Genomic DNA, 27,355 nt, shown 5'->3' with positions numbered 1-27,355 from the left:
TTATCCACAAAACCTTGTGATTATTTATGCAATTGTTTTGTAATAAAAAGGACGAACCCAAGACGAACCTGATCAAACAGCTGAGAAGAATGATTTGTTTGAAGGTTGTTTAAGGATTTTTGTATGCTCCTGAACTAAGTTTTATATGCAGTTGTTTCAGCTAATGGGAATATGAAAGGAGCAGGCAAGAAAAAATGTTGAATTATTTGAGCACAAGGGGCAGGAAACTCCGTTGTTAATAAGTATACTAACGTTCGTTATTATGTTAATACTTTCACAGACAACAGACGTAGCGGCTAGAACAAAATAATTTGAAAATCGTATGTAAAACATGGCTGCCGCATCCTGCTAATCTACTACACACAAAGAAAAAATACTCTGAATTTAAAAAGATCGTTCGTTGGATTAAAAGTTCGCGTTGGTGAATATTCGTAGAAAGTTCAAACTTTTCAATTTAAAAGTTGGAAAGTTTTTGATACTACCATGCATTTATGGAACAAAATCGTTGTATCGGTAAAAGTGTTTTACTTTTAATTAGAAATGTTTTATTTCTGTGTCAAATAAAATACTTCTGCTTAACTTCACAAAACAGCGTTTATTCAACAACGTCTTTATTGCTGCGCACTCGGAAACGGAATGAATGAATCGTCGAGAAAGAGCGAGAACGCGCGCTTCAATGAATGACGTTCGGAGGGAACGTCAACAAAAGACTTAACTCTAGTCGTTCACAAACTACGTAACGCAACATCCTCTCTGTTTTATATAAAAAAAAAATAAAGCTACTCAAGATAGAAATCTTTGAAACGGGCTGGTAGTTTCACATCTCTCTTGGTTCGGCTGAACTTCTCTCCTGCTGCCGGAACGCTGGGTGATCTCGATGGTTTCGGGGTTTTCACTGCTTTTGGAGTTCTACCTGCTTTCGGCTTCGTGGTCGCTTCTGGTACACCTACATCTGGAACACTGTTGCTCAGTTCTTGATCCGGCAAAGCTTCGGCAGGCGCTGACCTGAACGACGACTCTCTGTTGGATCTTTCGATTGGTGGCATTTCGACGTTGGGAACAGTTGCTTGAACAGGAATGGCTTCTGGCGTTTGAGGTTCTTTACGTGGTTTCAAGTTCACCAAATCTCGTCGATATTGCGTACCGTTTGCCTCCACGACGTACGACCGATCGTTCAGCTTGCTGCTTACAGTACCCGGTGTCCAGCGTTTGTTTGTCTCCGAGTTCAGCTGCACGAGCACCGGAGATCCTGTTTCCAACTGAGGCAACTTTCTTGCTTTCCGATCGTAATGCTGCTTCGCCTTCTGCCTCCTTTCTTCAATGGCTTCCGGTACTCCCGATACCAACTTTGGCTTCAGATTGTTGGCAGAGGTTGGAACGCCGCACCGTGTGTTACGAGAAAACAGGCGTGCAGCGGGGCTGGTGCCCACCTTGTTCGGTACATTTCTCCAGTGTAGTAAGGCATACCAAAAGTCACTTCCAGCTTCATCCGCCTTCTTCATCAACCGCTTCGCAATTTTGACCGCTGCCTCCGCCTTCCCGTTAGCTTGTTGGTGATGCGGTGCGGATGTCGTGTGCTCGAAGCTCCACTCACGTGCGAACTGCTGCCATTCACGGTTGACAAAATTGGTGCCGTTGTCCGTTACGACTCGCTGCGGTTTTCCGTGTCGCGAGAAATTCGATTTGCACACAGCAATCGTTGACTTTGGGGTCAAATCCTTCAGCAAATCCACTTCAAAGAAGTCTGAGAAGTGGTCGACGGTGACGAGAAATCTGCAACTCTTCCGTTGGTAGTCCGCGAAGAACACGTCCATGGACACGAGCTGGAACGGGTACACAGGTATCGGATGGCTCTGCATCGGTGGATGCTGCTGAGACGGACAGAACTTGGCACAAATTCCGCACTGTGCGACCGCTTCCTTCATTTGAGCACTCATTCCGGGCCAGAATAGGTTTGCTCGTGCCAGCTTGAGGGTTGCTTCTATCCCGTTGTGGCTGACATGGACCTTTTCCGTCAACTTCCGTCGAAGCGAGTGAGGGACAACAATCCTGTCGTTGCGGTACACGATACCATCCTGAGTGCTGAGTTCATTCCTGTACTTGAAGAACATCTTAGCGCTGTCCGGCACCTTGTCCACGGATGTCGGCCATCCCTCCAGGGTGTACTTCACAATAAGTTGCATTGATGCGTCGGCCGCCGATTCTTCCATAATCTCGTTCAACTGCTCATCTTTGACTTTCAGGAAACTGGAGAGCTTCACCTCCTCGACCTCCCGGAAGACCTTGTAGATGTCTCGCTTGTCGAATCTGTCGTCAGCTTGGCGTTCATCAAACGGCGCTCGGGAAATTGCATCTGCCACCACGTTCTCTTTGCCGGTCACAAACTCGATGGACGGACGGTAGCGCTGTAGATTCAGCAACATGTGTTGAAGACGGCGGGGTGCTGAGAGTAACGGCTTCTTGAACACGGTGACTAGCGGCTTGTGGTCGGTTTTGACCGTCGTTTTCGGATTCCCAACAATAAGCTGATCGAACCGTACACACGCGAAAAGAATAGCGAGCAGCTCCTTCTCGATTTGCGCATAGTTCTTTTCGGTTGCCGTGAGTGTACGAGATGCGTATCCGATGACTCATCGACTCTGGAAGATTGCTGCGCCCAAACCGAAAGAGCTAGCGTCACACTCGACTACGATCGGCTCGTTCACGTTGTAGTACTGCAGGGTGCGCGTGTCCGCAACCAACTGCTTGACACGCTTGAACTCCTCTTCCTCACGCTCCGACCAGATCCAAGGCTCCTTTTCCAAAATCAGTCGTCGTAGAACAGTAAAATTTGCGCTTAGATTGGGTATGAAACGACTGAGGTAGTTCACCATTCCGATGAATCTTTGCAGTTGCTTTCGGTCCGTGGGTTGTGGGAAGTTCTTGATTGCCGCGATTTTGCTCTCGTCTGGTTGTATTCCTTTGTCGGTAAGCACGTGTCCATAGAATTTCACCGACTTCTCGACCAGCTTCAGCTTCTCCAGGTTGAGTTTCACGTTGCATTCCTCGAGACGAACCAACAAACTCTCCAAGCAGCGATTGTGGTCCTCCAGCGCTTCCAGCAACGTGTCACCAGTTCCGTAGATCAGCAAATCATCGGCGATACATTCGACGCCACGCAGTCCTTGAATCGCACCTTGGAGCTTCATCTGGAAGATGTCTGGGGCTGGAGCGATTCCGAAGGGTAAGCGGATCCACCGGTAGCGACCAAACGGTGTCCAGAATGTCGTCAACCGGCTGCTTTCGTCGTCCAATACCACGTGCCAGTACCCTTTCCGAGCATCTGCCGTTGAAAAAACTTTCGCCTTCCCCAGCTCTGGCAGGATTTCATCAATTGTGGTAAATTGAAGATGGGGTCGTTTCAGCGCTTTGTTCAACGGAATCGGGTCGAGGCAGATGCTAATGGATTCGGATTTCTGCTCCTTCCTCTTCACCAGCACGATGTTGCTGACCCAGTCGGTGTGCTGAGTCTCCTTCACGATCAGGCCTTCCCGCTCCAAGTTTTTCAACTCGTCCTTCAGCTTACCTCTCATCGCTATCGGAATCCGTCGCGGAGGTTGGATGCACGGTGGTACATCTGGGCGGACTTCCAACGACACAGCACCAGCAAACTTACCAATACCTTGGAAGACGCCCTCATGCTGATGGACAATGTCCTGGGCTTTCACACGGTAGATGTTCAGGAGTTCTTGGTCGGTTTTAGGCGCAACAAAGTTGACCGTGTTGCAGAATTTAACGAAACCCAGGAGACGGCACACGTTTGCCGAGAGGAGCGGGCCGTGTGGGACATCAACGACTTGTAAAACAAGGTTGTACTTACGGCCTTTTCTGCGACATGGAATTTTCACCTGGCCTACCACCGGAATGCTGCTTCCGCCGAATCCTTGCAGCCGGTACGATGACGGTTGTAGGTTGACGTTGCTACTTCCGGTCATCTCTTTCAACCAATTTCGTCCCACAAGGCTGGTATTGGCGCCGGTGTCTAGCTCACACTGTACCAGCCGCCACTTTTGGTCCAGGAGCAGCTCCAGTTCCGCCGAGACATTTCCGCCGCTGCCGGACTTGTCGACGATTTTTCCGATGGACACACTTTCACTCTCAGTAGACTCCTCTTCTTCATCACCACTGTCTTCCGTCGATTCACTCTCCGAGCTGGTTTCTTCTTGCACTTTCTTCACTCGGAACTTCTTCTTCTTCAGCTTCTTTCTTCGGTCAGCCTTGCACACTTTCTCAAAGTGGTTCTTTCCACCGCACCGGTTGCACTTCTTGCCAAGCGCCGGGCACGCACCCTTGGTGAAGTCATGCTTGGCACCGCAGAACTTGCACTTCATTTTGCTCTTCTTCACTACATTCACTTCCGCGCTCGGCTGACCCGCAGTAACCGGATGCCGCTCAGCGATCTCTTCGGCCCGACACAAGTCCATAGCATTTGCTTCCGTCAAGTTCTTGGTGGTGATCAACTTCGACCTGAGCTTCATCCAACGGATCGAGGTGGCCAACTTGTACTTCACCATTTCATCCTCCAACGCATTGAACTTGCACACTTTTGCGAGCGATTTGAGTCGACACAGGTAGTTGTCAATGCTCTCCGTTGGTTCTTGACTGAGCGAGAAAAAATCGAACCAGTCCACAAACTTGTTCCGTTCACGAACCACTTTTGCTTTGATTGCCGTCAACACTAATGCTGGATCGTCTCGCTCGGCCGCGGTCAGCTCAAAGTTAAAATATTTTTTCAGAGCGTCTTTTCCCACCACCGAAAGCAAAATGCTGGCTTTTTGCTTGTTCTGCGCATCGGGCCAACCGTCCATGCCAATCGCACTAGCATAGGTCTTCCAGTTTCCTTCGAAGAAGTTGTAATTCTCCTCCATATCGCCCTCCAACTCCAGCGGGGGCGGAAGAGGAATGGACGCCGCCGCCGAATTTCCTGCCGGCGAATTCGCCGCAGGCCCACGTGCCGCTGCTGCTGCCGGCGCGCTCGCCTGCTGATCCTTCAGAGAACCGATCATCTCTTGGAACTTGCCCATAAACTGGGCGAACTGATCTGCATCCATTTTTCTGCACTTTTCACTTCCGGAAAACACTCAACCCAACGCGAGAGCGAAAAAAATATGGCTGCCAACAGGATAAAACACGTTTCACTGCAAAACTGTCCAAAATTACTGTTGCAAATGATCTTTTCGTCGCTTGGGATGAGTTTTTCTCACTACACTTCCGCGATTTTCAATGACGCCGGAACACCACGAGTGCTTCTGACACCATGTTTTATTTCTGTGTCAAATAAAATACTTCTGCTTAACTTCACAAAACAGCGTTTATTCAACAACGTCTTTATTGCTGCGCACTCGGAAACGGAATGAATGAATCGTCGAGAAAGAGCGAGAACGCGCGCTTCAATGAATGACGTTCGGAGGGAACGTCAACAAAAGACTTAACTCTAGTCGTTCACAAACTACGTAACGCAACAAGAAAAGAAACCTTTAATAGCAAGAATAAACAACATTTAATATTACAGTGTTAATTTCAGAAAAATGTGCTTGATTCTAGGCTTGGTTTATATTTATTCTTAAAAGTTTTAAACAGTATGTTAAATAAGACATTTTGTTATTGTATTTAACGCTTCTGGCCAAGATCCGAGTCCAAGCTGTACCGATTCTTAGGGTACGCCACCGGTCACTTCCGAAGACCCCAAGCTGGACGGTTCCAGACGGACGTTTCGACGCGCGACAGCAAAGTAGAGAACAGGATGGTCACGTTGCCGGCCTTCATCAGGACAGGTTTGGAGAAATTGGCTGTAGATTCGGCAAGGGTGATCGATGTTTCCTGGCTGGTAAGTGAAGTGCCTGAACGGGGAGTTCCCGATTCTGGAAGCGCATCCGGAACATTGGGTTGATGAGGCCCTCGGAACGGAATTCGATTTCAAGCACTTCATCCTCCTTCGAGAAAGACACAGATTTTTTCGGCACGCTTTCCAGGGTTCATTCGGCTGGAGCTGCGCCGTTGCGAGATGAGCATTTGTGGGCGGTTATTTGCTAAAAGAGATGGAAGTAAGTGAAGTTGGCAAGCCACTGTACACATTCTCATTACTCACAGGTGTTGTAAACCGCCGGCACCGAGTGCAACATCCGCTCTGGCTACCTCCGATTATCCCGCTTCTCGTCGTCCTCCTCTTCGTCGGCTCCTTCTCCTCACCGTGAAAATCACCTGTCTCGTACTTGTCCAAAACCGGATGTTTATCTTCTTCAACGCAATCTCGTTGTTCACGCAACTCTTCGGCAGCGCCATCTCCTCGATGATCTCGTCACAGTCCTCGCGGGAATTGACCTTCAATCACCAATCCCGGGCCACCACCACCGAATACAACCGGTGCGAATCCACATTCCTACCTCCCGTCCTAAAAAAACATACAAAATCAATCACAAGCCCCACAAAACACCCAAGCTTTCTTCTTACCCATTCCGGTCGTGGAACAGCTGCAGTTCCTGCAGGAAGCTCGCCTTGTCCTTTTTGAACACTTCACCTCGTCCCGCACACGCACCACCCTCCTTCGAATGCGTTCCGCTGTTTGGCTCACGAAGGTTTCCGCGTCCGAGTCCTGGCTGCTGCCGCGGTCGGCTTTACTTTGCGTCCTAGACTCACCAGCACCACCGGACCCACCAAAGTGTTTGTTTACATTTGCGACTTAGGCGTACACGGTTAAGGCTAGTACGCTGATCGGAAGTAAAGGGGTCAAGAAACAGCTTTACGAACAGCAGAACAAAGGAGAGGGAGCGATTTCTTGGGGCTTTTCTTCACCCTCTCTGGCTTGCTTTAGCTGCCGCTTCTGCCCATTTGATTTTTTTCTTGACCGGTTCCTTCCGAAGTGCGTTTACCGCTTTACACGAGAACGTCAAAATGAAATAAATTTTACAGTCGAATTAAAAAGAAAAACTTTTAAATCAGTGAGCAATGAGATTTTCAAAAACTGTAGCAGTCAAAGTTTTCATTTTCAAAACAAGAAAAAAACTTTTAATGTAGCAAATTTTAACAACTTTTTAATTCGAAAGTACGTTACTTTTGTCATTGCCGTAATATTTTTTTTGTGTGTAGCGCCATCTGTTAGCCTATTGCCACTCTCTAAAGCAGCCATGATGGTTTTCTGAGAAGGTGTGTTTGAAAATGCATCAACCAGAAATATAAAAAAATATTTTTTAAATTTTTCGAAAAAAATTGAAAAAAAAAAGTGAAGATTACGTTTAGTAAATCTACTTTAGTTTTTAATTAACGCGATTCACGAGCACATAGAAGTATTTTTTCCATTACATTATCGATATTTAAAAAAATATTCTAGCCTGATGCTTTTTAAAACACAGCAACCAGGGCCGCGCTTGAGGCTGTCAAATTCTTGCTGGTTGTGTTTATAAACAAAACCAACAGAGGAGAGCGAAAATGATGAGGAGACCCGGTGGAAATCGGGAGGATGGTCAAGCGTTTCTTGGAAGAGAAAAGATCCGGAACCAGAAACGAAACAATCCGGATCTGTCGAAAAATGAGAAACAGCAAAGTATGACACGATAAAGTCTGGAAGTCATCGGCGCCGTCAGCAAGAGCTACTATCATGGCCAACCCCGTAAACGTTTAGGCCCCGAACGACCGCATTCCGAAGATTATCTCCGGAACCGACAAACCAGCTACCACGATCACTTCAACCCTCACATCGAAGTCACCAACCTCTTCAACGCCCTCGAAACCCACACCACCTTCAAATGCCGCCACTTCCGGCGAACCCTCGTCGCCATACCAAAGGCCTAAATCTCGAATGTTCCCCCCGGCGCGTCAGTTTCCCCCACCGGCTATCCACTTCAAGCGATCCTCCAACCCCCCGGTTCAGGACCCAAGTAACCACAAGCACTAAATTGAAGTATTTATTCAGTACTAAATCAGCACTCGAATGCTTTGAAGTAGTAAATAAGCTTTGCGAATGCCTCAAAGTACCAAAACTTTGCAGCATTACAACTGGCATTAAATCACCATTTACGACCTTGAAAATGTGCTTCAAAGCATTTGATGTTTATCAACAAAGTAACTTATCGATACGGGAAACATTTCAGCCAGGCACGCTCTTATTGACTTTAATCCTTCTCCCGTCATGCCGTTCTAATAAGCGTGCGGGCTAAGGCGCATTTCCCCCAGAGTGCAACAGTTTTATTTTTGCGTGAACTGGGTTCAATTCCCGCTGACTGAAATGTTTTTTTTGTTTATTTTTTTGTGGAAAACTGTGGACCAAGCACTCCTCGGAAAAACAGTTTAGGTTAGCCGTTAGCCATTACTTGTCCCTATTAACCCAAAGCCTTCCGTAATTGATTGTACTGTACTTGACTGGATGGCCGCAATTTGCTAAGTGACTCGTCAATAATTTTCGTCCAACAAAATGACAACGAGTTTTTCTCATGAACCAGAAACTCGAAACAGCAGAAAAAAAGTCTTCCTTAATGTTCGATGCATCAACCACATCGATTAAAACTTTCAAAACAAACACTCATTTCAGAATACATCAGTTGGCTGGCGCGCATCCTGGAGATCGACGAGAAAAATGCAAGAATAACATCAAAGTGTCACACTCACACATGAAACGCAACAGGAGAAAAAAAAACAAAGGAGGCCCACCACCAAGTGTGTGGAGCAGCTAGCTGTCCTTTTTTTCCCCCAGCCTTGACGTCGATAAAGCAGTTTTTTTTGTTCGAGCTTTCGGTGAAGGCATTAAATCGGCATCACTGTGCGCCACTTGAAATATTTCTCAAGGGAAAAGTGCTGATTTAATGTTTTGAAGCATTATTTGCTGGTATTAAATGCCAATATAATGCTGATTTAATGCCGCTATTTAGTGCCTCGCGGTTACTTGGGGAACCAGGTTGTCCACTTTGGTTGCCTCACATTTGTCAAGCAGCTGCAAGCGCGAGAGAATTTGCTGAAATCGGCTGAAATCAATTTTTCATCCAGAACAAACGATTACAAACGTTGAAAACCAACAAATATTATGGCGGAAAGAAAATGACAGTAGGCGGAAAGCGAATTTTTTGACAGCGGCAATGTGTCAGGGCAAAGCGACTGCAGCGCCACAAACGGATTGCCACAACTAAAAAAACTGTAGCAATGATTTACACAAGGGAAGAATTGAGACAAAACGTCTGTTGTCTGTGATACTTTCCCACCCTGAATATATACACCTTTAATAGAAATGTCATAACTGACGTAAAGAAAAGTCACATTTTTCTTGTTGTTTTTGTTTACCGTTGACCGTCGTCGGTCGACCGTTGCCGCTTGCAAGCGGCTTGTCTCACAAGCCAGGTTCCCATCCGATTTCCACCCAGGCTCTTCACGTCGAGAACGGGATGTGGCCAACTTTGAACTCTGTTCCAAGTATCTAACAGGAAATACTCACATATCGTTCAAACTCGCCAACTGGAAGCTGTAACTTTGCCATCTCCGGAGTACATGCGATTACCGGAAGATGGATTCCGTTGTAGCTGGTTCTGTCCAGAACGGCATGACGGAATTTCTGCCAACCGTACCTCGAACGGCTATAATGTGCCAAAGGAACAGCCTCATGAGCGCAACAGTAGTAGAAGGAGAAGGAGGGTGACATTTTCTGAAGTGTTTTCATGCCAACGCAAGTGCCTGTCTGACGGTGGAAATTCCGTCAATCGAGCCTGGTCGGGCACGGCGGCTAGCTATAGCCAAACAAAAGTGGCCAGCTAATGTGTCAAGAGTCCCTACCGAAGATGTTACACCAGACACGGTCAATTTGGAGACGGATGTTGAAGCCAGTCAACGTTCCCTGACATCTAAGGCAAACGAGCACGATAATGTGTTGAGGTCAAGGTTGAGGTCCAAATCAGGTCCACAAATATCGCGGCAGAAAATCTAGCCTAGACGAAACATCTCCCAACCCGCCCCTCGAACGGTCTATGATTATAAAATTGTTTTATTATTCAATTGTGCTTAATAATAAATATTTCAATCAGCTGATAAATGAAAACAACAACAATCCGCTTGCACTGTCAAAATCAAGGTGCTTCAAGTGTTGGTGAGAACTTATGGTTGATTTCGTGTGGCTAAACATTTTCGTCAAGTTTCGTGTTTGAAGGCACTTTATTGCTCACTGGTTCGCTCGACACTAGAATATTGTTCGGTGGTCTGGGCTCCGTTCTACCAAAACGGTATCGAGCGAATTGAAAAGGTTCAACGGAAGTTCACTAGGTATGCGCTTCGCCACATCCCCCTAGTGGACCCACTAAATCCACCTAGCTACGCAGATCGCTGCAATTCCCTTGGTCTTGACCTTCTATCTGTTCGTCGTGACGTAGCTAAAGCAATCTTCGTGTCTGATTTGTTGAAGTCTTCAATTGACTGTCCTGAGATTCTTGAGCAAGTCAACTTCTACATTCAACGCCGTACGATCAGATCTCACCAATTCATTAGAATTCCACGCGCATCGACCAACTACGGTCGCAACGCGGCCGTGTCGAGCATGTGTAGAGTCTTTAACGATTGCTACGAGCACTTTGACATCCATTTGTCTCGCAACGTACTCCGGAAACTTTTCCTAAACCATTTTAAAACTTGACCCATCGCTACCAGAAGCTTTCTACTTGTGATATCCAACTGTGATCTTAGTTTAGGTTAGGATTAGGGAAAGTTTTATTTGTGTTCTATGTATTAGTTTAAGAAATCTTGTATCATTGGAGTTTGTAAACTTCGAGCCAAACATTTCATTAGGGCACAAAACCAAAACGTAAACATTTAGGATTATTCCACTATTCCATTCATTATTACACTCCCTACATGCCCTCCAAGAATCAGATTGATAGCAAACAATTTCCTATTGAAAAAATCAAAAAAACAAAAGGGCACATAACAATGTTCACTCCAAACCAGAAAAAAAGTTCAATTGTGCCCTTTTCTTTTTTGTTAGTTTTTCGTGGTTAAGGAACTTTCTATGTTATTAAGTGAACTTTTCATACATTCTTAACACTAATTCACTTCAAAACAAAGTTTGGTTTACGTTTCACCAAGGATTTCTGCAGAAAAAAACTTCGTCGAAATACAATATTTAATACGGCCCGCGGCTGCTGTTCAGTACACTTTTGAAGAATTTTTATGTTTCACATACCTTATCTACACCATTCGATCACAAAACTTCACCAATAATCAAAATTTCTACTGAATTCCTCATTATTTCTTACTAAACAAAAGGGCCCGTAAACATCATTCAAAACAACAATCCGGTGACAGCGCTTTAGTGCCCTTTTAATTCTCTTCGAAATTGCATTTAGAAAGGGCCCATTATGAACAGCAGTTGGAAAGCTAAAAGGGCCTAATAACGAGATTTTTTTTAAATTATGATTTTTATTGCAAAAATCAACATAAATTTAGAAGCATTAATGCAGAGTTGAGGATAATGATGTGTTTTATCGTATCATCAGTAAAAATACCACCAGTCAAGCTTTCTTTTTAAATAGGAATTGAAACAAGTTGTCCACTTTTTGCCAGCGATTTTCTCGAATCCCGTTTTTTGGTTTTGTGCCCTAATGAAATGTTTGGCTCGACTTGTTGATGCGTTAAGATGAGGTGGTTTTTATGCCTTCTTGAGAATGTGTCTGACACAGCTCAAGGGGGCTTTTTGCCCACCAAAATAAAAAATGAATGAATGAATGAATGAATGACATAATTTTCTGGCTTGTTTTAAAAGCTCACAATTTTGCCTAACGCCTAAATATCAGTTTAGTGAATTCCAGTGGGCGTTTCAAAGCTTTCAAGAACTTTTAAGCGGCTTTACCGTTACCGTAAACTGGGGTCAATCGGGACACATGGGGCGAATTGGGACAGCAGTTTTAACCATGTTGGAGCACAATATTTTGATTTCTCTGGTTGGTTTCGGTTAGAACAGACTCAGGCCAATAAAATGTGTACATCCATTTCCAAATTTAAAAGCTTTAAGTGCTCTAAAAACTGCTGTCCCTATTCAGACTGTAGTCCCGATTCACCCCAGATTACGGTACATCGTTTACAACACGGCCAATTCTCGGGTGTAGAAACACTTTCTGCCAGTCATTTTGTAACCACTTTAACGCTCTGGAGCAAGACGGAATTATTTTGTTTTCTCGTTAATTCTTAATATTTTGATAGGCTGAAAACATTACGAACATCGCAAATTGTGAGCTAATTCTCTTCCTCAAAAATAATATGTTCTGATTTAAAAAATTGAAAATGCTTGTGTGTGAGCACAGCTTACACCCAGCCGTGGCAAACAAATGGGGCTTTTCAGTTATATGAAAAAATCAGGTTGAGTTTTGAATTGATTAATGAATGAACCATTCTTTATTTTGCTATTTCTTTGAAAAAGAAAATCAACTGCAGTTATCTTCCTTTTGTAAGAAAGGCTCTATTTCACCCCAGGTGGGATTAAATCAGGTTTATATTTTTGTATTTTTGTATTTTCGTTTGTGTATTCTTTGTAGTTTAAATTTTTTGTATCAAATTATTTATATTTTAGTGTTTTATTTAATTTTTGTATTCCGTAGTTTTGTGTTTTAGTATTTCAGTATATATTATAGTTTTATCTATCTATATATATAAAAAATTTCGACGGTTTTGTTCGAACGCGAATCAGTTCAATACGGAGCGTCGGATCGAGGTGCTTTTGTTGCGTTGGGTTCGTATAAGCCCAAGGAAGGTTTATACGCTGACTAATTGACACTTTGGTCAATCTGGAACCGATTCCGGAAAATCTGCAGATTGTTTGGGAAAAGTTACGTAAAATCAAATTTTGATCACAGGAGGCTGAATAAGCAAAAAAGATAAAACGTCAACAAACGAAAAAGGCAGAACGAAGTTTGTCGGGTAAAGCTTGTTTCTTATATATTTTTTTAGTTGTTTTTTTGTATTTTATATTAAGTTTGTTTATGTTCTGTATCTTTGAATTTATGTATTTTATTTTGTATTTTTTTGTAATTGGGTTTTTTTGCGTTTTTTTAATAAGTAACAACGGAAACTTTTGGCCTTAAGGGTGCACAGCAACCAAGGAAGTCGTTGTCTTCTTATTCCTAAATTGTCAAACTTACGGACCCAATCCTGCCAGAACCTGATTGTACAAATAGTCAAACTTTGTTGTAAATGACTACGAAGACAGTAATTTAGGGGATGAATAAAAAAATATTTTGATAGCTCCCGTAGTATTGAAGATACTAAAATATCTGTAACAAATATCTGGGTGCAAAAGCAATGGTTGATGCGTACCGTTAAAAGAAATACCTACCGTCAGTGGGGGTGACATTGGGTCTGGGGGTAAGATTGGGTCAAAGTATTTTTTACGGATTTTACCATTTCTCAGGTATTCTGTTAAAAGGGTTGTGCAAGGGACATCTTAAGCTGACTTTTCTGAAAAAATCTCGTTCGTAGAACAAATCCTGTCATTTTAGCAGCTGTCTAAAATTGAGGTACGTTTTTGGTCAAAAATAACCTCTCGAAAAATCAACTTTTTAATTTTTTTGTTGGAATTGATCAAAAAGTACTCAAATGTTTGAAAATCTCTACTTCCAATATTTTAGCATGTCAATACGATTCCCTCGAACAAGAAACACTGTTGGATGACTTGTTTTTACTATATCTTTTTATTTGAGCATCATTTTAGTTTCATTTGACCCAATGTCACCCCCTCAAAGGGGAGGGATTGGGTCAATTTTCAAACGATTGCCATTTAAGGTAGAGTCCATCAAATTACACCATATTTTGGGAAAATGTTAGTAAACCATCTAAGAACAATTCTACGATAAAAGATGTTCGATGCTATTCAAATTGTTTTTGCTATTAAGAAATTACGAGAGGTGTATCGTTTTTTGACCCAAAGTCACCCTCACTGACGGTACTGTAGGAACGAAACTTAGTAAAATGTAAAATCGATCAAAAATGAATGTTTTTGGGGAAAATAAGTTAATGAGAACATTGAAAAGTGAAGCGCCTTCGGCAATCGAACAAAAAGAGTGTGAGAAGTGATTACACTCTCGGAAAATGAAGCAAAAAAAGCACTTTAGCAAATCAACGCTGGTCAGTTGAGGTCAGTGTTGCGTTCCTCACGCGCTCACGCGCTCGTGAGCGCTCACTTTTCGCTCATTCGTGAGGAGGAGCGCTGCGCGAGCTAGCTCACGTTTGCCCGCGCTCACGTTTGCTCCGATTTTTTCAGCTCGCGTTTGCCCCACGCTCGCGCTCGCGCTCATTTTTCGCTCATGGAGCGCTCACTTTGGAAGTATCGCGAATCGTTTTACTTTTTGAGACAGTTTTATTGTTTTTCAATCTTAGTTAGGTTTGTACTTGAGGCGCAGCATGTCAGTGGAAACAAAGGAAGGGTATGAGCGCGTGAACAAAAAGGACTGTAATCCTTAGAAAAACTTAAAAAACAATGAAATAATTCAAGAAGATTTATGCTGAGGTATATATGATTGGTTGATTAAAATATAAAATTAAACTGTTTTATGTACCTAAACAGTTTGTTGGCTACCATTCCAGCGTGCGGATCAGAATGAGCAACCATTAAACAAAAGTCATTCCATTTAATAAATCGTTCAGTGCTTGGAAACGGATGATCATTTTTATTAAGTTAATCTTTCTCATTCTAGAAAATAGGGTAAAATTGTTGAAACATTTATCTTTTTACAAAAAGCCTCCAAATTGCTAGTGTTTGAAATAACCCATTTGAATGAAATAATATAAATTGTCATTGTTACGTTTTAGCACATAAAGGGTGGTTCCCTCGGTGGTTCCTCTTCCGTCAAGTAAATTATATCTAACACTTCCGCTACCAAGCCTCTGAAAATATTCAATTACAGATTCAATTAATGATTTTTTGAATATGAACATTCTCTAAAATGATCCGAATATGAGGGATGATTATAACTTTTATAAAGCTCACTGCTGTGTTTTATAAAGGTTCAATAAAACAAATTTTATTTTTTTGGTGTTTTTAAAACCACCTTGAGTCAAAACTCCGGATTCTAACAACTTAAAATAAACATTTGTCAATTAATTCAATTTTTTATACATATCAGTGCATCTCTTCACGTCAATGATTTTTCACATTAAGAATGAGTTAGCTCTTTGTTAGCACACTCAAGAGTAAATCATTCTGCCCCTTGGCTAATTCTGAATTTAAATAGAACGTATATTTGGGTTCGCCGACTACATCCATTTTATTGCTTACTTTTGTTTGTGTTTGTGTGTGTGTTGACCACTTTCTTGTTTGTTTTTGCTGCCTGTGCTGAGATAGTTCTAGAAACTTCGTTTCAAACAGGCAGATGCTTCAACAGGGAAAAACAACTACCTACTTTGGCTCACCAGCTCACGTGAGCGCAAAACGCTCCGGTGAGCGTGAGCGAGCACGAGCTACCTGATAAAAACTCACGCTCCAGCTGGAGCGAGCACGCTTTCCGTGAGCGCTCGCTCATTCGCAACCCTGGTTGAGGTCCATGGTGACGGAAGCCTTGCCGAAGTGATTCAAGCCACGGCGTGACGCCCCCTGTGGCAGCGAGAGATGCAGCGAGTTGGACAGCACGGCCGCGGAACATTGAGTTGGCGGATAACTGGTTCGCTCCGGCGGCCGTCTGGCTCAGCACCGGCCACCGGCTGCGTTGGATGGTAGGGCAGACGTGTTGGACAAACTGCTGAACTTCCGGGTTGGCTACGGCCGATTCAACTGCCGGCTCGAACAACATCTTGCGCTGATCTTGCAGCTTTTAGCGCCACAGCACGTTCTGCAGGATGCTCTGGGTGCTGGACGCTGGTTCTGCTGCTGGGGGAAGCGAATGTTGCGAAACCACCTGGCGAAAGTTCGCACTATCTGCTGGATGTACACATTCGCACCACGGCGGAACAACTTGCTGAAGCGCGATCCGGATTGGGGGCCACTGTCGCCGGTGCCGCTCTTGGTCTCCAAAATCGGGTCAAACTTCATAAAATTTCGCGTTTTTCACGTTGACCCCGTCCCGCCTGCTAAACCTCTGCTTCTAATCCCCTCACGGCGACCATCCACTCCGGATCCTTCTCGATGACCGTGTCCTGGAGGCGGTAGAATTGGTGGTGATCGTTGCCGGGGTTGTGCGTGCCCTTCGTGAAGAAGGCTGCGGAAACTGCTGCGATGCCACCCATGGTATTGTTCTAAAGTTGATGTGCGGCACCTCGAAATCGATTCCTTTGTTTGGCCAAGGCCACGGTGGCCGTTTTGGTCTTGGGGATGCCAGCGGAGTGCCGCTTGTTAGAGGATGCGGAGGAGGAAGCTTACAAAGACAACTTGTAACCATATTAAGAACGATCATGGGCGATCATCAATTTCCCCTAAATGAGCGAGCGCCAACTGTGTGAGGTGGCGAGCACGGGAACTAAAAATTTAAAAAATAGACCTACTCTGCAACTCCCGTAGACGATGATCGCGGGATCGATCAACCTTTCGAAACTCTCTCAAATTTGCCTTAACGCCTAGCAACAAGGGCCCTATGCGAGAGGACCTTGGCCTTGGCCAATCAGTGCCGGCCACGCATGAGCCACTTTTCGCGGTCAAGGTTTCGAGCTAGCGTAGTCAAGGTCTCTCTGCCATTTGCTCCGAGATCGTGCGCTAGCGAAGATCGCAAGCAATAGGGAAGTCGTAGAGTTGCTAAAGTTTAGAAAGTGTTGCAAAGTGACCCAAGCGAATTTGCCGTACAAATTGTACCCGCGTGTGCCAAGAGATTTGCGTTTGGAAGTGAGTTGGAGTCTACTCCTTGGTCGTCAAATAGAATAACTAATTTAGATCGCTTTATCACATTTTGTATATTAGGCCAATTTTCTACGCCGAGTGCATTTCCACCCTCCGCGGGCGTGCAGTGTTAAAATAGACCAAAAGGTAATTAAATTCGCTAGTTTAGGCCCAGTGTTCTAAGGTTTCTCGTTTTCGCCTGTAGAACCTTCACATGCGAAGGTTCTTTTGTTAGGTCTTTCTTCCCGTTGGCACCCGCGACCGTTCCACAACGCGGTGCCGCACCGTGAAGCAAGCACCACGCCATCGCGTGCTTCACACCGGAGCAGCCCAAGCCAGCTAGCACAGCGAACGAACCGTGCCTATCCGCCAGGGTCCGCCGAGAGTCCGTAGGAGGCCATACCAACCCCTCCGAGCCACAGGACGCGATCGTCGACGAGAACCAGCCTCGCTGGTCCGCTGAGCCGTTCCCACGGCCACGTGGTGTCGTCCGTAGAGGTCCTCGTTTACGACCTTGAGCCACAGGACCACCATCGACGTTCGTCAGCATCCGACCCATCCGGCGTTCGACCCGTGACACGTGGTTTCCAACTCTAGCTCGAAGCACGAGTCTGTAGCGTGCCCGCCAAAGCACGTGAGCCATTGGATCCAGCCGTTTCAAGCCAGCGGCGCTGGTCAATAACCCGACATCGATCGGCAGGTGAGTGCTCCGTAGGGGACGAGCCAAAATCCCCGAGCCAGTGGACTTCACCGACGCCTGGAAGTGCTATCTCGAGTACCACGTGTCCCCGCGAAGTCGCCACTCCGTGGCGAGTTGTATCACCCGTGTAGGAAACCCCTATACGCGCAGCGCCCGTGCCAGGCGACCCCAGAGCCCGCCCAGAAGCAGCAGCGACAGAGCAGCAGCGACAGAGCAGCACCCGTGCAGCGTTCGTACCAGGCGGCCCGAGAGCCCGCCCAGCAGCAGCAGCAGCAGCAATAGAGCAACGTGTCCGTAGCGTGCCCGCCAACGCACGTGAGCCAGAGGACCCAGTCGTTCACGCCAGCCCAGCTGGCCAGCTTCCGATCGAGAATCGGACAGGCGTGCGAGTCCGTAGAGGACGCGCCAAATCCTCGAGCCAGTGGACCGCGCCGGCGACTGAGTGTGCAGCAACATAAAACAGCCTTAGGCTGTAGCAGGTCAGATTAGATTTAAGAGAGCTCTCTATCCCCCCACACGTGCACGTTCCCCAAAATTGTAAAACCTGCCCCCAGAGAATAAACGAGTGGATGCGAAGTTTATTTCTCCGTGTGACTCTTTTGCGAAACGCACCTTCAAAGAACACTTGGTATTTGAGTCCCTTTTCTATTCCTAGTTCCGTTTCCGTTGATGCGCTTTTAATAAGTGGTTCCTACTTGACCTGCCCTGAGAAGCTAAGCCGGGTTCTCAAAGCAACACGCCCTTTCGCAGTGTGGCTCCCAGCCAGTTTCAAAAGGGTGGTCTTTTCCGGATCGTTGGTTGGCGGAAACAGTTGTGGTGGTGGGTCAAAAAATCAAATTTTATTTCCGTATCTCTCACCTCACCAGTCGCTAATCGCATCCCCCCCCAAAAGAACTGTTACAAACTGTCTACCTTAACCCGTAGTAGGTCCTCGGTAGAACGGATGCCTTGAACCTCTCGGTTTCCGTAGCTAGGCGGTGTCGTCGAACAATCGCGGCCGGTGGAATCGGTGGCTTTCGATATACCGTCCGACGTCGCAATCAATCCTTCCACTTAAGCCAGTGCCGTTTGTGCTGCTCATTGGATAAGGTACAACGGCGATGTGCTTTGGAGAGTAGTTTCGACGACTCCGCTCCGACCGCGTTCTGGCTCCAGGGCCAACTATTTGGGAATTTCCTTTGCTGAAAAACAATCCTGTGTCAGCTTTTCGTAAATAGCATTCCCATCAAACAACTCCCGCAACATACCTTCCGATTCTTCGATTCCTGTTCCGGTAAGCCAGCTGGTGGCAGAACTTCCTTGGTTTGCCAAATGTGGCCGTTTTGATCGGTTCTAGAGACGTGTTATCTAGCAGCGGCGGCTGCGAGTCTGCCAAGCCGTCCCTAGTGAATATTCCATCTTCTGGGGCAAACGAGCAAACCTGTTGTCGGGAAAATAAATCAAAATAAATGATTTTGTCTTGAATTCTAAATAAAATTCATAACTCACCATGAATTTTGTTTAAAAGCAACGCACTTTTTCATTTAAAAAAAAAAACAACAACCTTGTAAACACGTTCCGACAGGTTCCGATTAGCAAGGAAAATGTTTGACGTTTGCGCGTTATGGAAAAATGAGAGTGTGAGTGGGCCATGAAGGAAGTATAGAGGTGTGCGTGTGCCACAAAAAAATCGAAAATTCTGAGGATTGTGTCTGAACTAAAGTGTCTGAACTGGCACTGGCGATGCCAGATTATCGCCCGCAGCCCCCCTAACGTTAGAGTGGGGAGTTGACATGCAATGCAATGCGAAAGTTGCATGACTCATGTTCCAAACGTTGATTTGGTCCAAAAATTGGCTGCCACCGGAATTTTCATGCAACTTTGTGGTAAAAGGTTTTTTGAGTGTAACTTAAATTGCGCGACCCATCCCATAACCAATCTGAATACTGAAACGGAATCTAATTAGAATCGTATACAAGTTCCATTTCAAACGCAACAACCGGTTCCGTGTTCGAACCGGTTGTTGCGTTTGAAACGGAATTTGTGTACGATTCAAACTAGATTCAGTTTCAGAATTCGGATTGATTTGACTGGGCCATGGTATCATGAAAAGACTGTTGTATTGTTTGGAAAAAATCCAATAAAATATTTTATTAAGACATATTGCCACAAGTCATGGAATGCTCGAAATACTCTTGTGAATTCATACAAAGTTGTCCTTACTGTAAATCCTAAGAGTCTAGTTGCAAATCTAGAGTTTTTTTTAAAAAGGTCCTATAAGCTATTGTGTTTTATATGTTTGTCGGGAATAGGAACAGCCAGTAATCAAATAATAGCAATATGTAAGAAGAATGGTTGACATAAAGTCGATACAATTACAACTATCAATCGTACAGTCTCCATAGTTTTGATCTGTGTCATTCGGCTATTTAAACCGGTTGATATGCTGAACCGGTTGAAATTTGACAATTAAAAACAAGAGAGAGAAATAAAGAGAGATAGAGAGAGAGAGAGAGAGAGAGAGAGAGAGAGAGAGAGAGAGAGAGAGAGAGAGAATTATAAAGTTTATGCGAGGAGAGGTGGGACCGCATAAAATAATATAAATTTACAAAAAGTCGGATTGTTTACGATAGTGCTCCAAGGAGATTTTCAATATTGCGAAAAAAAAGTGTTTACGAGTACGCCAATGTTTGTAGGACCTTTTCAAATAAAACTCTACAAATAATTTGGAATGCTTCTGTAACCACCATGCCGGGCTTATCAAAATGGCTATTACTGAGTATCGTTGATGGAATGTTAAAATATTCTAAATTAATTAAACTTAGCTGTAACTTTTACACGGTTGTCTCTTCGTCGTCATTTCTTTTGCTGAAAGAAAAAATAATGGAGTATCATTAAAAATTGTACATTCGGAACGCCATATCATTATTATTCTTATAAAAAATAAAACTGGAGTTTTTTTAAAGGTTCAATAAAGGGACCATCCATAAACTACGTGGACACTTTTTGGTAAATCTCACCCCCCCCCCCCTATCGTGGACAATTTCCATACAAATAAAATATTTTTGGTATGGAGCGTGGACAATCACCATTGGCCCATCACTAGGCTAAATTCCAAATTTGAGCACATTCTGCCCACGCTCTAATCGCTTGAAGTTTGTATGGGAAAAATCGTCAAAATGTATGGAGAAAAGCAACTGTTTCAGTGTTTTACCTATATAGTTATCCTATTCTTACCATTTTTTGGATGTAGACTAGGGTGACAATAAAAAAAAATCGACATCATGGATACCCTCCGAATTGATTTCTTAGGCAAAAATAAGTTTCTGTGCCAATTTTGAGCCAAATTGGTTAATGTTCAAGGGTCGTTTTTTATCGTTTAAGTTTATATGGGGAAAAATTGCAAAAATGTATGCAGAAAAACATAGTTTTTTGTATTTTTTGCCAGTTGGCGCGGGTCTCGCCCAAAATTGTCCAAGTGTAGGACTCTTGTAGGAAATTCAATTCCCTACAACTTTGCCGAAAGGTGCAAAACTATCCGCGACCCCTTAACCAAAGATACCTAACTTAACCCAGGGCTGTCCAACGTATGGCCCGCTGGCCAAACGTGGGAGGCGAGGTGATTTTTTATGGCCTGCGGACCCATTTTGAATGATCATGTCAAATGGCTTTTTGACCAATATTTTGACAAAGAATGTTGTCCTAAGGGCTCCATTCTGGTGTGGTGTCAATCCAGAAAAAAACTAAAAATGTCGCGCGTTACGAAAATGGTGCATGCTTGGTACAGCAGTACCCATGGGGAAGGGGTCTGCAACGCAACAACCCAGTCAAATCAATCCGAATTCTGAAACGGAATCCGTTTCAAACGCAACAACCGGTTCGAACACGGAACCGGTTGTTGCGTTTTAAACGGAATTTGTATACGATTCTAATTAGATTCCGTTTCAGAATTCGGATTGAGTTAACTGGGAAGGCACTGTTGTGTGGAATTTTCACACAGTTGCCAAAATGGTCTATGTCATAAGATAGCACACAGCTAACGATTTGTCTAGAACATAAAATTTTATTTTACGAATTAAAAATAAACAAATAAATACTGATGAAAACAAAAAGCAAAGCACAACATAATTAAAAAAAATAAAATTATGAAATATATTCTCAAATGGGTCATTCCATCTCAACTGTGCACGAAAAAGTGCAAATTTGAAAATTACCCTCTCCGATCCTGCTCAAATTTGGCAGAGCTGTTGATACTATCAAAACATGCAAAAATCCCGAATTTCATCCAAATCGGACCACCCCCTCCATTTTTGTACCTCCCCAACAAATCGACTTTTTGGCGATTTTTGACCAAACCTCCTAGTTTCAAACGGCGATAGCTCAGGAACCACAAATCTTAGAAGGGTCGGTCTTAGACTCAATTTTGAAGGAAATTGGACGTAGAATCCATTTCCGTGATCAAAATGTTGATTAATTTATTTTATCTACCTGTATTGCGCAATTGAAAACTTTAAACGGCCGTATCTCAAAACACCCCAACTTATTTTTTTAATTTGACCTCACCATCGTGTTCCCCGGCCTGTTTTACATAAGAATCACTTATCGACAGAAATGAATATGTTTCGTTCCAGAGATATCGAATTTTAAAGTTTTGTGTTTTCGTGATTACCTACATCAGCTTCATTCGCCGCATCTGCTAGAAGCACACAGGCGGGCTGATCAATAACTGCTACCTGGTGTTCTGGGAGATGATTAATTTAATTTATATTTTTATAATTTTACGCAAATATTTATTCAAATTGCTAATAGGGAAAATTCTCGTATGTTTAGCAGGTTAAGTCCTCGCTCCTAGTTTCGTCCAATTTGCTCACTTTCACTATTTAAACAACAAATTTTGCAAAACTTTTGATAGAAACTTGCTTGTTCACTTCTTATTGAGCTATTTATCACTCGATTTCAGTTGAAAACGCTTTTAATCAGCAACATTAGAGGAACGCGACCGAGCCACGTGGCCTAGTAGTAACGCTCCCGCCTAGTAAGCGGTAGGTCGGGGTTCGAATCCCGGCTCGGACCAACATAACTGGTGATCTTTTCCCTTCTGGAATCGATTGCTTAGTAAAGGGAAGGTAGTGTATCGTCACAAACTGGACCTTATCATTACACCTTAGGAAGGCGACCTATGGAATGTTAACATTAACCTCAACATGTTAACATTAAGTTGAGAATGAAATTGCCACTGAATCCGCTTTGTAAACTGGGAAAGATTTACTTTACTTACTATTAGAGGAACGCTGAAATTAGATGCTGTTCTCCTACCTTGATCAATCTATTTTTGTGTAAGAAATATTTATTGGGTTATTTTGAATGCACCGTTTTTTACGTGTTGCTAACCGTTTTAGAGTACCTCCGAGGCCATGACTAGGACCTTTATCATGGGCGGTAGCAAAATAGTGCCATTCAGCAAAAATCCCAAAACCTGCTTTATCATTATTATTATTATAGTTTATTATTGATACTTTACCATAACTTGGCAAATCTGATTCATGGTTTAAAAGATTGATCATATTAAACCAGCTCCATTTGATTAATAGATGATTTTGGTCAAGGTACATTTAATTATAAAAAATCATTATACGTGTGGACAGCAGCCGTATTGTGTTCCAAGAATCCAAAAAAACACTGTTGTTCGGATGGTGTCGAAATCATCGCAACTAAATATGGGAAATTAGCCGCTTTGCAACAGATCAAACTTTGTGATTTTCTTACATTTTTCAGTTTTATACTTTCCAGAAATCCTTCTCCTACTCCTTGTGATCGTCCTTCACTAGAGTACAACGTATCAACAAATTTTATTCATTTTAATTCATATTTTTTACTCAATAATGTATCGTGCCGGGACCGTGGTGTAGGGGTAAGCGTGATTGCCTCTCACCCAGTTGGCCTGGGTTCGATCCCAGACGGTCCCGGTGGCATTTTTCGAGACGAGATTTGTCTGATCACGCCTTCCGTCGGACGGGAAGTAAATGTTGGCCCCGGACTAACCTAAAAAGGTTAGGTCGTTAGCTCAGTCCAGGTGTAGGATTCGTCTTCCTGGGTCCTGCCTCGGTGGAGTCGCTGGTAGGCAGTTGGACTCACAATCCAAAGGTCGTCAGTTCGAATTACGGGGTGGATGGAAACTAAGGTGTAAAAAGAGGTTTGCAATTGCCTCAACAATCAAGCCTTCGAACACCTAGTTTCGAGTAGGAATCTCGCAATCCAGAACGCCAAGGCAATGCTGTAGAGCGAATAATTTGATTTTTGAATGTATCGTGCTCTTATTGTTCAGTGTTACTAACAAGATTAATTGCATTTTCCTGCTCGCTCCATCGGAATCCAATTCTGCCCTTTACTGTGTGTCGTTATTGCTCTGTCCTGTGGGTTAGCACAGAAATTCACTTCATTCATTTTTTTGAGCAGATAAACATTAGCGATTAAACTCCATTTTCCTACAGTGTTATACAGTTAATTTTTGCCCAATTTGATAAAGATTATTTATGATGAAATATTATTTCAATAAATGACCAGGTAGCAGTTATTGATCAGCTCGCCTGTGTGCTTCTAGCAGATGCGGCGAATGAAGCTGATGTAGGTAATCACGAAAACACAAAACTTTAAAATTCGATATCTCTGGAACGAAACATATTCATTTCTGTCGATAAGTGATTCTTATGTAAAATTGGCCGGGGAACACGATGGTGAGGTCAAATAAAAAAAAATAAGTTGGGGTGTTTTGAGATACGGCCGTTTAAAGTTTTCAATTGCGCAATACAGGTAAGAAAAATATTTTAATCATCATTTTGATCACGGAAATGGATTCTACGTCCAATTTCCTTCAAAATTGAGTCTAAGACCGACCTTCTACGATTTGTGGTTCCTGAGCTATCGCTGTTTGAAACTAGGAGGTTTGGGAGCGTTCTTTTATTACGTAACGCAGTTAGGGGGGGAGGGGGTGTTGGTGTCTGTTACGAAATGTTACGAAAATTGGGGGAGGGGGGTGTGCTGAAAAATTCTGTTACGTAACGCAAAATTTTCATATAAGCACTCATAAAAATTTGCAAAAAGACCTTGCGTTACGCGTTACAGGGGGGGTGGGGGGAAGGCTCATCTGTTACAATTTGTTACAAAGGGGGGGGGGGGGAGGGAGGTCAAAAATCCTAAATTTTGCGTTACGTAATAAAAGAACGCTCCCTTTGGTCAAAAATCGCAAAAAGTCGATTTTTTGGGGATGTACAAAAATGGAGGGGGTGGTCCGATTTGGATGAAATTCGGGATTTTTGCATGTTTTGATAGTATCAACAGCTCTGCAAAATTTGAGCAGGATCGGAGAGGGTAATTTTCAAATGCTGTTCCGCTTCAGATGGAATGACCCAAATATTGATGGACAAATTCCTCAAAATGAATAAAAATTTCATATCTTTATATTTTTTTAAACTTTTTGTTCAAACAATTAAAAATTCGTCAATACTTAAAATTTTTGGACTTTTTTCATTCAAATGTTGAAACCGTGGCCTGTAATTTAATTTTTTTAACTTTTTTTTATTTTTTTGGTCAGAGTCGAGGAACATAAACTTCAAAAAGGCTTGACTTTAATTGAAAGGATCCGGGAAAGTTCTTTGCTTATACAGTCAAACTAATCAGTTCAAATCATGCAGGCTTAAAAATATAAAATTAGCTAACAAGTTATAGCAAAATTTATCATGATTGAACATTTCATTCTGTGCATTTATCTGAAAAATAAATTTGAAGAAAACTAAAACCCGCTATCATTATCGCCTTTATGGAATCTGAGAAAATATTCTGCCAACTTAACTCCTATAATAAATTTTCAATTCAACCTATCTTATATTATTTGAAAAATAAAACATAAAAAACTGTGTTTCTGAATTTAACCATATCAAGGTCTCCAATTGCAATTATAAAACCAAAACTCATATTGAAGCAATCATTGAAAATTAATATCAATTTATACTTAAATGACTTATTGACTTTAAAAATGGAAATTACCAAACCATACATGCAGCGAAATTAACTTAGGGACTGAGAATAAAAAAACAGATTTTGAAGATTGCTATGCTCGAGAGAGGATATGGAAATCGGACTTATTTTGGAAAAGCTTTACCTCTTAGAAATAATAAATAAAAATAATGTTTAAAAAAACTTTAGATTTCAATTCTGAGGTGTAACTGCTTCATGGTAAATTTGGGGGTCCTTATTTTTTGGCTTTTCTCAATTATAATTATTGGAATTTAAAATTTACACTTTCTGAATAAGAAGATTAGAGAAGAATTGTTTTATTCGAACTTCAACATCGAACATTGAACATCCAATGTTCTAAACAATTTAGAATTTTCCAAGTAATTTTCTGATTAATTTATATAGTTTTGCTTCGACATTTATAAGTTTAAAATTTCCCGGGAGTCTCGATCGAATTTTTCGGGAATCGAGAGATCCAAAAATGGTCGATTTCCCGGGAATTCCCGCACGTCACCCTCTATCATCAGCACAGCCGACTACAGTTATCCAAACTGCGAACCTCGCCGCGATTAAAACAAGTAGCTCGATTAATGCTCAATAAGCAAAACCGCAGTACCTCATGTGTGAGGCTCTGGGGGACTTTTCGATTACAATAAAATCAGAACGTTTTTGGACAGTCTAACTAACGCGTCGGCGTATTTCATTTCGTGAAATCTCCCCTTTGATCATGGAAGTTCCATAAATTATGCAAATGTTCTCAAATCACATTCAATCGGCAGCCAAATTTGCCCAAAATTTCCCGGAAGCAATCGCGACAAAAAAACTTAGGTACTAATTTTCATGTTGTTTCAATCATATTTGAAAAATAAATTGGAATCCAATCAATGTCACCCCCATTTACGATACCAAAGCTTGATTATGAGCAATAATTAAAGTGATACATACTCTGTGTCATTGTTGACAATTGTTAATGAAGCCTCGGGCTGAATTGACGATGGGTTATTCAATTGATGACGCCTCGTGTCCTCGTGTCGTGTTGCATAGTTGTGGCTTGAATGATCTTCCTCAGCAGTGTAGGGGAAATTGTACGGATTTTTATCGGAACTCTCCGACATACGATCCGTTTCATTGTGCTGTTTATGACGTTGGTAATCGTTTTTCAATAACGATTGTACACTGGATTTGAACGAGCCTACATTATCTATTCTCGGGCTGTAAAGTTCTGATGAAATACGTTCTTTTCCTATATATGACGACTGAGGTATAGAGTTGTTTGTTTTCGATGGATCATAGCAAATATCTTTCATGGTATAAGGAGTGTCATAGTTATAGGCACGCATGTGATTGACTACTTGGGCGGAACCCGGTAGGTTATTTGTTCCTGCGTCAGCAATGTACGGCATTGTTATATGTTGAGGAATGTCTTCAAAGTCTCTGTACTCTCTGATATTGTGGCTGTTGTTTTCGTGCATAAAGTTCTGACTCGAAAAGTTGCAACTTTCGTGAATATTTTCAAGTAATGATGGTTGCACTCCCATTCTGTCTTGAAGCAAATATGAAGTATCGGTAAGATCCGGTCGCGGCAAAGTACTGGTAACGTTTTGAGGATGCATTTCGTTGTCTGATCCCGTTTCTTGTGACCAACGCCCAACTGAGAGTTGAATGTAACAGTTATTAACAGAACATGCAAGGAAAAATAATTCAATTCTTACCATTTGGCCTGTTTATGTATGAATCAGGTACTCGATTCGACCACCGCGGATCATTGACGTTAGGGAAAAGCTGTAAATGTTTCGAATATTAGTTATTCATTTGATACCAAAAACTGAGCCGATCGGAAGTGCTGTTTTAAAAAAAAACCGTTC

At 42.9% G+C, this 27,355-nt stretch overlaps 3 protein-coding genes across 3 annotated transcripts in view; all 3 read right to left on the bottom strand.

The window, feature by feature from the left end:
* Nucleotides 1-779: 779 nt before the first annotated feature.
* On the bottom strand, nucleotides 780-2,423 carry LOC120424209 (uncharacterized protein K02A2.6-like). The gene has a single exon (XM_039588264.1). It carries the CDS (start codon nucleotides 2,421-2,423, stop codon nucleotides 780-782), a length of 1,644 nt encoding a protein of 547 aa, XP_039444198.1.
* A 198-nt stretch (nucleotides 2,424-2,621) lies between these two features.
* On the bottom strand, nucleotides 2,622-19,399 carry LOC120424231 (uncharacterized). The gene is made up of 2 exons (XM_052711356.1): nucleotides 18,746-19,399; nucleotides 2,622-18,679 (listed from the first exon to the last, which is right to left on the bottom strand). Exon 2 carries the CDS (start codon nucleotides 5,088-5,090, stop codon nucleotides 2,631-2,633), a length of 2,460 nt encoding a protein of 819 aa, XP_052567316.1. The 5' UTR covers nucleotides 5,091-18,679; nucleotides 18,746-19,399; the 3' UTR covers nucleotides 2,622-2,630.
* A 195-nt stretch (nucleotides 19,400-19,594) lies between these two features.
* Nucleotides 19,595-27,355, bottom strand: part of LOC120424212 (protocadherin-like wing polarity protein stan) — a 63,497-nt gene continuing 55,736 nt past the window's right edge. The window contains exons 9-11 of the mRNA XM_039588266.2: nucleotides 27,203-27,272; nucleotides 26,436-27,141; nucleotides 19,595-20,345 (exon numbers count right to left, since the gene is read on the bottom strand). Of these exons, the coding sequence (XP_039444200.1) occupies nucleotides 20,312-20,345; nucleotides 26,436-27,141; nucleotides 27,203-27,272 (810 nt within the window). The 3' untranslated portion in view covers nucleotides 19,595-20,311. The remainder of the gene's footprint in view (nucleotides 20,346-26,435; nucleotides 27,142-27,202; nucleotides 27,273-27,355) is intronic.

This window comes from Culex pipiens, unplaced genomic scaffold (genome assembly GCF_016801865.2).
Source record: "Culex pipiens pallens isolate TS unplaced genomic scaffold, TS_CPP_V2 Cpp_Un0003, whole genome shotgun sequence".
Lineage (NCBI taxonomy): Eukaryota > Metazoa > Arthropoda > Insecta > Diptera > Culicidae > Culex > Culex pipiens.
The sequence above is the reverse complement of the archived record's forward strand: the minus strand, read 5'-3'. Positions and strand labels throughout refer to the sequence as shown.

What these genes read in the sequence shown, in the direction of transcription:
- LOC120424209 (XM_039588264.1), bottom strand. Translation starts at nt 2,423, where the DNA reads ATGTTGCTGAATCTACAGCGCTACCGTCCGTCCATCGAGTTTGTGACC.
- LOC120424231 (XM_052711356.1), bottom strand. Translation starts at nt 5,090, where the DNA reads ATGGATGCAGATCAGTTCGCCCAGTTTATGGGCAAGTTCCAAGAGATG.